The sequence below is a fragment of the Coloeus monedula genome (assembly GCF_965178545.1).
Source record: "Coloeus monedula genome assembly, chromosome: 3".
Classification (NCBI taxonomy): Eukaryota; Metazoa; Chordata; class Aves; order Passeriformes; family Corvidae; genus Coloeus; species Coloeus monedula.
The window spans coordinates 21,241,402-21,254,597 of NC_138783.1; the positions used below are offsets into that span (position 1 = coordinate 21,241,402).

Below are 13,196 nucleotides of genomic sequence, written 5' to 3' on the forward strand. Positions count from 1 at the left end.
ATTACTCTATCCTATCTATCAAGTCTTTCGTGGCTGGATGAAGTGGTGTAGCACTTGGTTTCTTTGACATCACACAATTCATGCAGATACTGCCCCTAAATATGACTGTGTTTATTTTATTCCTTAAATATATAAAAAACGCTATGCTTAACTTCATCACACCATCTTAGTAAAAAAAAAAAAAAAAAAAAGAATAAAAACCCCTCCCAATGACTACATAGGGAATTAAAAATGTGTGGGGCAAAGAAATGCAGCAAAATCATGTAATCATTGACAACAACCTTTCAGACTAACTGCTCCATCTTTTTAAATTTTTTCCTGGGAAAATGTTTGAAGAATTTTATTTTCTACTCAATAGATAACTGTATTTACCAAATTCTACTTTAAACCATCCATTCCTTTCTGCAAAACCTTCAGATGGATAGCTCTTTTCTGTTCGTCCTAAATATTAAGAGGAAAAAAAATGATGCTTCTTCACAAGAATTTATTATCAAAGGTTGCATTGAAAATGTGTGGATGCTTTTTAGAAAGCCATAAGCAGTCTTTTTAGGTTGTTTGCTTGGTTTGTTTTCTCTTATAGTTCAAGGTCTCTTGTGGAATTAAATTTTGTGGCTATGTTGCTAGATTATTTTCCTTGTTTAAGTAACTGCTTTTTAAGAACTGGCAATCTGCAAGTATATTTTCTAGAACTTTGCCATTTTTGTGAAAGTGAGAACTGAATTAATTTAAATGGTTGTTTATCCATCAGAATCCATGTCCTCAAATCCTAACCCTCAAGCTTGGATTCATCCAATCAAAATGTATCATTCCTTGTGACAGAATGTATTGGTCAGTCAGGTAAAGAGTGTGAAATGTGGCACCTGCAGAGGAGAGCGCTGGTTCATTCCATTTCCTTTCATTTGTGCTCTGTAATTATATTTATGTACCAGCATGTAGAATTTCTAACCATGTCTAGACATAGCACAGAATTGTATTTTTATGAAGTTGGGATAGTGTCTTTCCTTGTAACAATTAAGTAACAATTTTTTGCAACTAAACACATTGCTGTCACACCAATAGTTACTGAAATATTTAGAATGATTTTCATTTTCCATTTCAAGCATCCTTTGTGGTTTTTCTTCTGTTTCTTTAAAAAAAAAAAAAAAAAAAAAAGGTGGTGACCATTCCTTTCAGATATTTGTTGATCTCAGCACCAGTGCCTCATGTTAAAGTAAGAGTATGTCACACTATTTACATTAAAAAATGTATCCATTATGGTTGCAGTCTTTCAGAGAAAAAAAAAGGAAGTCAGGAAACAGGGATGTGAAAGTGAATCCTTTAGAAGGAAAATGTTCTTTTAGTGTAATTCTGTCTTGCTATGGCATATGGAAAAATAACTTGAATACTTAAGGATTTTAGCCAGACTTTTATGAGTAACTTAAGTGAGAGATCTCAGCACCAACCTTTTGCAAGGGTTGCATTTAGGAGACAGTTTAATATATAGGCATAATTAATTGAGCTTAGCAATAGGATCTACTTCACTGTATTTCATTCAGACACTGCTATTTGAAAAATCATACTGGATTCTTTGAGTAACACATAATTATTTGCTGGGGAAGGTTTAAGGACTGGTGCCAGACTGGCAACAGAACATTGATTTAAAAGAAGCTCTGTGCTGTAGCAGCTATTGTGTCATCAGCCATGCTAGAAGAGAAGAAAGGAGCTCCAAGTATTTCAGCAAGCAGTCTATCTGAAAGGCTCTGTGAGCTGGGCTGCCCTAGTATTCCACTGGCTCTTTACCAAAGGGTGTGGTTTGGGATGTGACACAGTTTAGTAACTTTTGTTCATGTATTTGTCCACCAGGCATCCCATCATTTTCTTAATTTCAATCCTTCCCTCCCTTGGCATGCATTTCCATGGAAAGACTTGTTAGTAAGCTCTTTCATTCTTTGTTTTTGCCAGGCTTGTTACAGTATTTTCCACTCAGGATTAATTTAGTCTTGACACAACAACGCAAATCTGTACTGCTTTCCTCAATCTTTGAATTGTTGTCTAATATACCTCAGACTACCGCTACAACTTTTTCTCCTCTAAATGGGTCTTTCTGTTAATTTCACAGGGAAATTAGAGCCCACCAACACTTAGAAATATGAGCACATTAGTCTGAGACATGAAAGCACTAGTTGCTTTAAAAAAAAAAAGAAAAAAGAAAAAATAAGCAAGTTATTTCATTATGTAAGGGGTTATACTATAATTTAGTGAATTAGATTAGTGAAATACAGAATAGACTTGAAAAGAAAAGTGTGAAAAGTGCTGGCTCTGAATTCATTAGCTAGGGTTAATGTTCAGTTGAAATAACTCCTTTGTAGCCATGTCACCCAAGTTCTCTTCCTTCTGTCCTCCTTCCGGCCCCTGAAGTGTTCCCCTTGTGCTCACATGGTATATCAGGAATGAGATTAATGTTTTCATCAGAATATCTTAATTCCAGTTGTAGATGAAAAGAAGGTCAAGGGAAATTAGAGGAACCATAGTTTAAGAAATGTTGTCTGAGTGCATTCTTGCTGTGTTCCACGTGGGGATAGTAAAGTAACTTGGCTGTGTTAATGCTCTACTTTGTAGCCTTGAACCACTACAATAGGCCTAGTTTACCTGGTACCCTGGAATAGTCAGAGGCATTTCTCTTTTCTCTAATTTAGCTTTCAGAGCCTAAACTTTCTTCTTCCTGTATCTTTTTTTAACAAAAATGTCTGCCTCAGTTTCATGTCATCCCTACAATATTCCGTGCAAAACTGAGAGCTTGGTTTCTTTTGTTCCAGTTCTAGGCATGCTTTATCTTATTCAGCTTGCTCAGCTAATTTATCTGACAAGACACATTTCATTTGAGTATAAACCCTCTGACCTTTTAAAAAAAAATCCAAAACATCGTGAATTCTGTATTTGCATTTGGTGTGGAATTGTTTGGGGTTTTTTTTTTTTCATTATTGCACCTCACAAATAAGAAATATTAGCTTTTGAAGTGCTTCTGAGGTACAGGTTTGATAGTTGTTGCCTCAGTGTTTCTTATGACTGAATTTTCTCCCGCAAGTTTCATAGGGAGAAATTGCTCAACCTTCTCTGGACAATGAAATCCTCCTTGCACTGACAGTAACAGCGCTGTAACTGATTTACAAGCTGAATTGAACCCTAACAAGGCAGCATCTGTAGAGATTCAAGAACGTGTGGCACTGAAAGCACCATACTCCAAACTAGAAAATAGTGTAATTGTTGTAACTGTAATAGCATCTAAATCCCACTATTTAGAATGTGGGAAACAGCATCCTTTTTCCACTAAATGAAATAAGAAGCTTATAAACCTCCATGATCAGTTCTTGCTTGAAGCATGTTCAGTAGATTGTGGAAAAAAGCTTGCAGAGCATGCAGGAAAAACCAAACTGTCTTCTATTGTGTCTCAAAAAGAAAGTGATCTTTTATTAAATTAATATTAAAACTTAGTGCTATATTGATGCCAACCACCAATATTAACGATCTCTTCCAAATAGCAACGTGTGCTAAATACTGTGCAGTTTGCTCTGTGGAGGGAATTAATGCTCTTGTGACATTCAAGGCTGAGACCTTACCATTCTGTGTTCCATATGCATAAGCTTTGTCATTTTACAATCTTAGATGATCAATTCTGTATAAACACCTCTGGGATCTCCAGCAAGAAGCAGAGGAAAGAAGTGACCTTGACTTACTTATCGCTGGCATTAATTGTTACGTGAAACAGATGGCAGAGGACAGTTATACAGTCATATATTAAAATATGGCCAGCAATTAAGTTTAGATACATTTAATGGCTTTTTAATAAACTGCCCATGTATTACTCTGAAAATACAGAATTAGAAGAATGAATGGAAATCAAAATCTATTCTATAATTACTAGAAAAATGAAAGAGCTGAGGTATTACAGGTGAGTATTTTTTATGTTCCTGAAAATTTTTATATTAGAAGGATTAAAAACCATTCAGAGTAACAGGGAAAATACTTGTAAATGCACTTTGTGATGTAATGGATCTTGTGTAAAATGCATTTTACACAATTTTACATAATGAATTTAAGAGGCTGTAACAGAAGTACAGTGTGTGTTTCTGACCTTAACTTTGCTCTTCATGACTTGTATTTTCTTTTGTTAATATAAAACTGCAGCAAAATAAATCCAAAACATCATATAGATTTCACATCTGAAAACAAATGTAAATACTAATCATGACGGAGTTGAGCTGCTGTAGAAATCATTCTAATCATGTGACATGATGAAATGGTGATAAGAAAATCAGCAGGCTTTGGGCAGTAGATAAAGAAAAGTTCAGAGGGATTTTAAATTACATTAAGCTTCTTTCTTCTAGCTCAGGCTGAGAAAACACATGGACCTGAAGAATTTAAATCAACACCTAAACCCAAACTGGTGCAAACTCAAAACATACTCGGTAACCAATTTTTCTCTTTTTACATTCTTTCTACATTAAGTGCTTTTTTATCTCCAGCAGAATTTTTCTACTTCTTGCTGCTTCCTCTTTGTGTTGGCTCCAAAGGAAGTCCTGATTAAAATATTCTGGTTCCTTTTGTGGTTGCAGTGACTAATGCTGGAATGAATTGTAAAGAAGGATGCACCTAGCTCTGGATGAACTGTGGCTTTCATAGATTTGTCTGCATGATTCAATTTGATTTTTCAACTTAATGCTTTCTGTCTATGTGATGTGCATGGTTGACATAACATAAAATTTCTGTCTGTAAAATTGATCTCCGTGATAGAATTGAAATAACTACCTCCTTGATTCTCTTCTGATTACAGGTTCATTTAGGTAACCAACAGATATGAATAAGAACAATTTTATATTGCATGTGATGGGATATAATTTTATTTGCCTTGAAGGAAAGAGAAGCTCTACTGATTTTTTTCATCTTTTGTCTCAGTGTTGTATGGTTAGTTTTGTGATTTGGTGTAACACCTATTTAGTTCTGGTATTCAGAATTCTAAATTCTCTAATGTTGATTTTATTGTTTGTACTTTCTTCCCTGAGCCATGCAAAATTATGAAGACAAATCTAAACTTGAGTTTGTATTTAATTCTATTTTTTTTTAAGCATTGCTTAGATTTTTCTAAAGCAGAGCCAGCCTGCATACAGGATATGTATGATAAAGGGAAGGACCAGAAATGTTTGCAGACTAAAATGCAGATCTTCCCATGAAGAGGACTACCAATGCTTCTCAAGAAATGTATTTTATACAATCCTATTGATTCACATTAATATCTTACTCTCACTTTTTTCTTTTTTCATTTACATTTGACAGCAGATTTCCGGAATTTACTGAAGCTAAACCATCAGTCAATCTATTTCATTTTAACTTTTAATCAGTTTTTTTTAACCATACTCAACTTTCCTTGGTTCTGCTATGTTTCAAAGATTGAAATATGAAAATTAATCAAGATGGATCATTGATTAATTTTAAACTAGCTGCTCATAGTTACTGGTAGATGTTCACTGTCAGATTCCCATGATTTAGAGATCTTTGTTTAACAGTTAGGGAAAAAAGAATGCATACCTTTTTACGTGACAATTTATGTGTGGGTTTTTTTCTAAGTTGGAGCTACTTTTTCTTTTTGATTAAATATCATTGTTTTCAGCAGTGAGTGGTCCATAAGCCAAATATAAATATATGTTGTGCCCTGTAATATTCTTAATCAAGTAAAATTTTGGTTATTTTTTTATCATAGCTTCTAATGAAATACAGTTACTTCCTTCTGGATCCAGAATCCCTGGTGCTCCAAAAAGTCCATTGACAGAACTTGGTAATTACTTTCTTTGTAAATATGAGTAAACTTTAGTGAAAAATTGTCTTCACAAAACTTGTCCCAATAAGAGAAATAATATAACTGAAACAGTAACACACAAACTCCTTATATTCTACCCTTTTTGTGGTGCTTTGTACACCCGTTCATTACACAACTGGGCCCTAAGCTAATGCTTTGATGCTTGTGTTGGTGATGAGTGGGGATGTGTCAGCAAGTTATGAGCATGTGGAGTGGGAAGAATATGATGTTTGTGTGGATGGTTTCTTCCTCCTCCCTTCTTTCTTACTCTCTTCTGCTGGGAGACGTCTCAGATGTGAATTCACCCCATAGGGTGCCATTTGTGTATGTTAGGTATTATTTCTGTGTCCTTGTTGTTACTCTAAACTCAATTTTGTCCAGCTCCAAGTGTGCAGTTTTTGCAAATGACATTGTTGAGCTGTTTGTGGCAGGTGGTGTCCAGTGCCAAGCTTAGACCCCATCTCTTACCATCTCGTGCCTCCTCTCCTCTACGTCGTACCCTGTGTCTCCCTTTCCCAAGACCTCTGATTTGATAACAGGCCTGTATTTTCTCTGTGTTTGTGTTAGTCATAAATAGCTCATTCTACCAAAACTATTGCTTGTTGCTGCTTTCTGTATTAACAGCTATTACACTAGTTACCTGGAGGGCCCTTGAATCAAGTTCATTTATATTTTGTTAAGCATTAGTCAGGAAGTTATCATAGAGTAGTGCTGGCTTATTTAGACAGCATACTTTTGCTTAATGTAGTCTGCCAAATTTTAAAATAACTTCCTGGAACACCTCTTAGTTAATGAAATGCATATTTGAAGAAGATTCTCAAGTACATTAAAATAATCTTCACAATTTCTTCTTAATTTGATAGATTTTTTTGACAGCTCCTCTCCAGATGTGTTTGAGGGGATGGGGAGAGACATTTGTTTTCACTGTAGTGAAAGACATTTGGTTAAATCCAGTTAGAGGCAGCATTGGAAAGAGAGAGACATGATGATTTAAGAACCTATTTGCTATAAATGTAGCTGAAAAACTGGAAATTATTAGGGATGTGAAATATTTTTTCTTTCTGAAAAAAAATCCTGTGTTTGTCTCAGTGGTAAAGGTGGAATAATAGCAACACTTGAGAAAAAAATAAGTATTTCATTCTAGTATTTATTCTGGTTTTGTTCTCATGTCTTGCATTCTCTCTGAATAGTTTCACTTGGCAAAAGTGGGATTTCATTATGTGAGGCTAGGTCAAGTCATTGGGTCAGCTGAAGCATCTGTGCTCCCCATGAAGTCACTGCTGAAGTCAAAGATATTCTGTGAGAGTCAGGGGGTGGTTATACAGAGGAGATTTCTCTGCACTGTGCCTCTGCATGCCTTGATCACCTGCTGTCATAAAATCAGCAAAGCAAGCAAAATTTAATTTATGAAGTTCAGCTGCGCCTGACTTGTATTCTGCCCTAGTTCCCCTGAAGAATGTTCTTCTTTATTTTTCTATCTTGATTGTGCTAGAGGGAGATCTCTCCTTTGTTTTGTAAACTTCATGTGTGGTCAGTATATTTTGAATTCAAATGTTTCTGGAAAGATAGCTTTCTTAACATGCATTCAATGTTCTGATGCCTTTGGGAGATCCCTTATAGTTCTTACTGGATGTAAATGGATCAATGGAGGCTTGTGCCAAAAGCTGTGAATTGTATGTATTTTGTTGGGAGTATTTTGTTCTCTATAAATATAGAATAGAATGGTTCCATTTGCAAGGGAATGATTTGCATTGCAATGATCATCTGATCCAGCTGCTGAGTCCAACTATATCAGGATAGTCACCTGAGATCCAAATTGCTAATGTGAAAAGATGGATTGAAAGTAAATGGGAAAGCAGATCTAATGTATGAAAAAAAGGCTGTTCACTTTTTGGCATGTATTCATATTGCCTATACTAGAAATGAACACTACACCTAATTATTTGAATGAGGCTTTTAACATAAAGTAAAATGGTTACTGACCAGTACACACTGTTGGGTAGGATCTGTAGCAGGACAGTAGTGCAAAACCTGCACATGGTGGAAGCTTGTTCATGATGGCTTTTAGGTAAGAATGCCCAATTCCATCTTGACTCCATTTTCATTAAAGCACACCTCAGGTTATCCATACTTCAAAGTGAACAAACCAGAAGGTCTTGGTAATAATCCTCATTACAGATAACAGATAATAGGTGTTGTTTACTAACTTTCACAATTATTTCACTGATTTCATTGTACTACTCTTTTCTTACGTTTTCCCTTTGCAACTCCTTTAAAAACAGTTGTACATAATGTAATAGTGACCAGTTTATGGACACCTGCAAGTGGTATGAATATCAAATTAATTGTGTTTCAGTTGTAGCTGCCTCGCTGTGAATAAAATCTCTTAAGTAATAATGATTCAGCTTGATTAGATAAGACATGCCCAAATATGAACGGGGTGAAAATTATGGAATGAAGAGACATTCAAACCAAATAAAAACTTGCTAGTTACAGTTGAAATTAGATTTTGTATCACTTGCAAGGAGAGAGTCTGTCTTGGAATGATAAAATTTTATTTCATGTTTGCTCTTAGCTACTCAGAGGCCAGCCTTGAAATCCATATCTTCTGCAGAAACGAGAGAGATGGAAATGGGTAATTAGCAGATTAGTTCAATGATTTTTTTTTCCATTATCTTAGCATCATGTAGATCTGTAAATGTTAATCTTGGCTACCAACACTCACAGAGAGCTGCTTATTCACCATTCTTGTGTCTGTGTAACCACCTGAAAAATGTATTTACTCTCAGTTTAAAAACTGCCTAAACACAGTGTTGTCATGTCTCGTTGTTACCTTACTTCTTCCGGTTTAGCTGCAGCTCTTACCCAGAAAATTTAATAAGAGAGAATACCTTGCTGGTAAGAGATCTTTCAAGCATGTGGAACTTGCATTTCAAGGCCAGAAACCTCTGTTTGCAGCCATCACCTCCCCTTGTCACGGCTGTTGTCTCACATCTCCCTTTAGGCCATCTGCCATCTTGCTCAGCTTTGCATTAGCATCGTCTGGAGCTGCACAGCCTTCACTCAGCTATTTGATGCTAATCCATCAAGTCACAGCTCTCTCAGCATTTTAAACTCAGGTTCTTTTTTCAGCTTTTGAGGAAAAACAGACTGTTTCTTCAGGATCCAAACCATCTGGTACCATAGAAGTGCAACCAACCCAATCCGGTAATGGTTTCTCATGAGGTTAATCCTCCCAACAGTGGAGGAGACAGTGCCTCTCATTAAATAGTTTGTTCAATTTGAGATAAATGAAGAACAACTGTAGGTATGAAAGCCCTGCATCAAGTATCAGATCTCTTTGTGACATTTTATATGAAATACTAAACGAGTAGTTCAGGGCGTTTTTCCATGTTTGGCAACAGCATGTAATTCTTAGTTTTAAAATTAAATTGGACTTACTGTAAATACCAAATTTAAATAGGACTGTCCACACCTGAGTTTCATAAGTAGAATATCCTGATTTGCTGAAGGATTCTGAGTTGTAGGAGATGAATGGAAACTGAAGAATTTCCAACATATTTTGAAACCGTCGCTCTTCTTTTAACCTTTCTGTATAAACATAGACATAATTCTGCCCAGATTTCTAAAATGGCACCATAAAAACATACCACTGAAGATTCAGATGCTTTCTAGTTGGTCCTTACAAAATTTCTATTATGTGTTTCTCTTATTTTATAGATGTTATTTGCCTGGGGCAACTGACAGTTTTCCAAAAGAAGGGAAAAAAGAATAAGATGAGAGCCAGTTGGAAAGATTTCATTTCATTAGCATGCCAATAGTGTAATGCCTGATGCATATGATTTTGGAATAAATTAACATTGAGGGAAATCCATTACTGAGGGGGAGATTGATTACAGCAGTAGTCAGCTCTTCACATGTCTGACAAAAGACAGTTTTTATGTTTCATTTGGTCCAGTTCCTGTTTTGTCATCCTTTTTCCTTCTCCAGTTTCAGCACCAGGATATCCTCCTTCCTGATCCTAGAAAAAAATTCCATGAATCACAGTTTGCTACTTTTTATCCGTAATTTTTTTCCTATTTTGAATAGCCTTGTGTTTCCTCTTTTTAACTCTATATTTCATCTTTTTTTTGTGTGAGTCTGATAACAATTTGGTCATTAATTGCATTAGGTATTAATGCATGGTTTTGGGAATCATTTTGAAGTCACACTTAATCAGTTATTGTACATTTCAGACTGTACCTTTCTGTGGAACATAACGTGTTAAATATTACGCAAAAGTTTTGTCAGCTTATGAAGGAATACGATGCTGTTGCAGAATGTTTCTTGTCACTTCAAAACCACACAGCATTATTTTTGCTTTTATTTTCCAGCTTCACATGACTCTTTTCCTGTTATTTCTACTGCCCAAACTTTTACATCTTCAGATATACCAGGCACTGGTAAATTCTAGTAATATTCTTTCGCAAGCATACCCTTTTGATTGGTTGGTGCTGAAAAGTTCGTTGCTGCTTCCATGTTGATGCTGATGATTTCAGACAGCTGTTGCTTACTTCTTGCCTTGGGTGTTGCCCTGCATCTTATTTTTTCAACTCCTGTATCAATATCCTCATTCCTGGGATCAGGCAGAGCACAAGTTTAAAGCAAGTCCACAACTAGCTTACAGAATAATGCAGTATTGATCAAAGAGGTGTGTCGGGAAAAGATTCAAATTTTGCAAGGCTTAAGGCTGCTCCAGTCAAGTAAAATAGCATACTTTTTAGTGATACGATTTTTTTTGTTTCCTTCTTCCTGCCAGTTTTTCAATGTTCATATACAGTTTGCTGTGATTTTTTCCTATGTATTGTCTTTAAATAAGAAAGTCAACACAGCTAAGGCCAGGCCTTTCCAACTAACTCTACTTTGAGTTATAGCTTTGGGAATAGATTGTTTTTCCTGTAGCCTTAGGTAGGAGAGGATGCTCAAGTTTTTTAAGCATTGATTGAGCATGATGAAGTTGAGACGTGAGGACAATGGCGAAGGGGTAGGAGGAGATGGAGGGGAAAAGAAAGCAGTTCATTGCCCACATCTTCTCTGACCAATGCAGCAGGACTGTGTTAAATTCTCTGCTGAATAACCTACTGGTTCTTGGCATCCCAGTATAGTTCAGGTTTACTGCATTATTCTACAAAGCATCCCACTCCCAGGCAATGATTTTAAATCAGATAAGTTCCTTCTTTTACATAGGATACCTGGGACCAAACCTGACTGAAAAAAAGTTGGCTGAAATTGAGATGCTGCATAGAGCTGTGACTTAATGAAGTGGTGCCAAAATACTTTAATCTCTTGAAAACACATTTTTCCCAAAATTTTATGAAGAATTTTTCACTTCATGGATAGATATGGTTTAAGTTGTAGAGCTATTTCTTCAAGGTGCTATTCTTGCATAATGTGCATGTAAAACTCTTTGTGAATATTTGCACACACGGGAAAACTAGAATAACATCTTCAGCTAAGTAATTAGTGATGGTATTTGAAATAGACAAAGGAGGTTCATTTTTAAATAAATATGTAAAAATAATAAATGCTTTGCAGAGCAGTAGAAAATAAAATTTCAAATTTCTCTCCACCAAATGTTCCTTCTTAATTTACTTACATGAAATTATTTCTCAGGAGTTTTGATTTTGGGGTGTTTTTTTACTGCAGCTAGAGATACTACTGATTTGGAAGTATCCATGCCTATTATTACTACAGAGCTTCAGTTGTTAGAAATGGCATGGGGCAAAATTGATAAGTTAACTTTATTATAGTTTCAAAGATTTTGTGGGGTTTTTTTAACCTTGCTGCTATTTTTGGAAGTTTTGCATTGCTTTAGTTGTCACCATCTCAGTAGTTCATACCGCTTATTGCTGTTGCTAATTAGATGCTCATCTGCACTCATCATTCATCTTTGTAGATGGAGGATCAGGGGCAAAGAGGAGAGTTCCCTTTAGTTGGTTGTGTTTGGTTTTCTCATTATTAAGCTTCCCAGCTGTGGACCTGCCTTTCTCAGTTTTGGGGGTTTTTTTCCTGTGCTGAGAGAACTTTATTGTGAGAGGGAATAAAAAACTTACACATATTTCTGTGTAATGTTTCCGTGAAAAGGCTGGCCCACTGACTACTCTCTGGATCCAAAGGTGTTCTCTTACTATCTGCCGTGCATTATGTGCTAAGATTATTAAGTAATAATAAGAATGCTCATTAGTATGAATAGTTAGGTCACCTGGTTTCCACATCGACTTCCACACCAGCTTAACAGTCCATGAGACAGAGTAATGCCCAGCTGACTTGCAATTTTCCCTGTGCTTCCATTTTAACAATGCAACATCTGTTTTCTAACTCCTGAGCTATCCAGGTAGCTCTGAGGCAGTTAAACCTTTTAACACAAGATTATCTTTCCAGATTTAGGTGAAAGGAAGCCTCCTTTTTCAAGATTCACAACATCTGGCATGCCAGAAATGCCACCAATCTCAGCTGGTAATGATATCTGTCTTTTTAGTTCTCCTCACATCTAGGCAGTCTCTCAAAAGACACAGCAATGCTTTGCTAAATGGAGGGTTTATTCTGACTTGCTCTGTGTAAAGCTGGAGAGACAGAAAGTAGCTGCATCTACTGCAACATTTCAGAGATTTGGAATGAAATATTGCAATGACAAGATTAATTTTTTTATGTTGGTAAACAATTAGCTTGTCCAGGTTTTCTTGTGGAGGATTGGATAGATGGATATATAGATATATATATGTATGGAGGCCCATTGTTAGGAATGGTTAAGTAAGCATTAACATGTCAAATTTGTTCCTTTTGCACATTGGAAAAGCACCTCCACAGGCAGAAAAAAGATTTATCTGCTGTTCTTAAGCAGATAAAAACACTTTGGTTAGTGAGTCATTGAATGTTGCTAGAAAAGGATTAAATCGAAGGGACCTGAACAGAAGGGTTTCCACTTCCAAAGATTGGGAATACCAAAATATCCCAGAGGAATCACTCAGCACCATTTCCTTATTGCCATAACTTCATCCACGTGCATGTTTGTAAACTGTCACGAGTCTTGCCTGCCTTAAACCTGAAGCCAAGCCCAAAGCAATGGGCAGAGATGCACAGTGCTAGTGAGAACACATAGACTAGATTTGACACTGGTTTGTGTATAAGGTTGTGCATTCTCCCTGTACAAAATTAGGATAACAGGGTATGAGGAGATCACTTCAGTAAAGGTACTTGTTCTTCAGTGTACAAACAGATGTTGAGTTGTACGAGTTTAAATTTTAAGATGTGCTAGAGTTCTGTGGAAAATTTCCTTTTTTCACTTGTTTGCAAGCATTTTTCTACAGAGAGAGAAATCCTCTACACT

The 13,196-nt window shown here is 36.1% G+C and overlaps 1 protein-coding gene across 18 annotated transcripts in view; it reads left to right on the forward strand.

The window, feature by feature from the left end:
• ABI3BP (ABI family member 3 binding protein) overlaps window positions 1–13,196 on the forward strand; it is a 141,202-nt gene that overhangs the window by 52,481 nt on the left and 75,525 nt on the right. For 17 of the 18 annotated variants that reach the window (XM_082277469.1, XM_082277483.1, XM_082277486.1 and 14 more), the window contains 6 exons: window positions 4,365–4,445; window positions 5,735–5,809; window positions 8,406–8,465; window positions 8,963–9,037; window positions 10,204–10,272; window positions 12,251–12,325. In XM_082277469.1, coding sequence (XP_082133595.1) covers window positions 4,365–4,445; window positions 5,735–5,809; window positions 8,406–8,465; window positions 8,963–9,037; window positions 10,204–10,272; window positions 12,251–12,325 — 435 coding nt within the window. The remainder of the gene's footprint in view (window positions 1–4,364; window positions 4,446–5,734; window positions 5,810–8,405; window positions 8,466–8,962; window positions 9,038–10,203; window positions 10,273–12,250; window positions 12,326–13,196) is intronic. The other variant, XM_082277477.1, reaches the window with a different exon arrangement.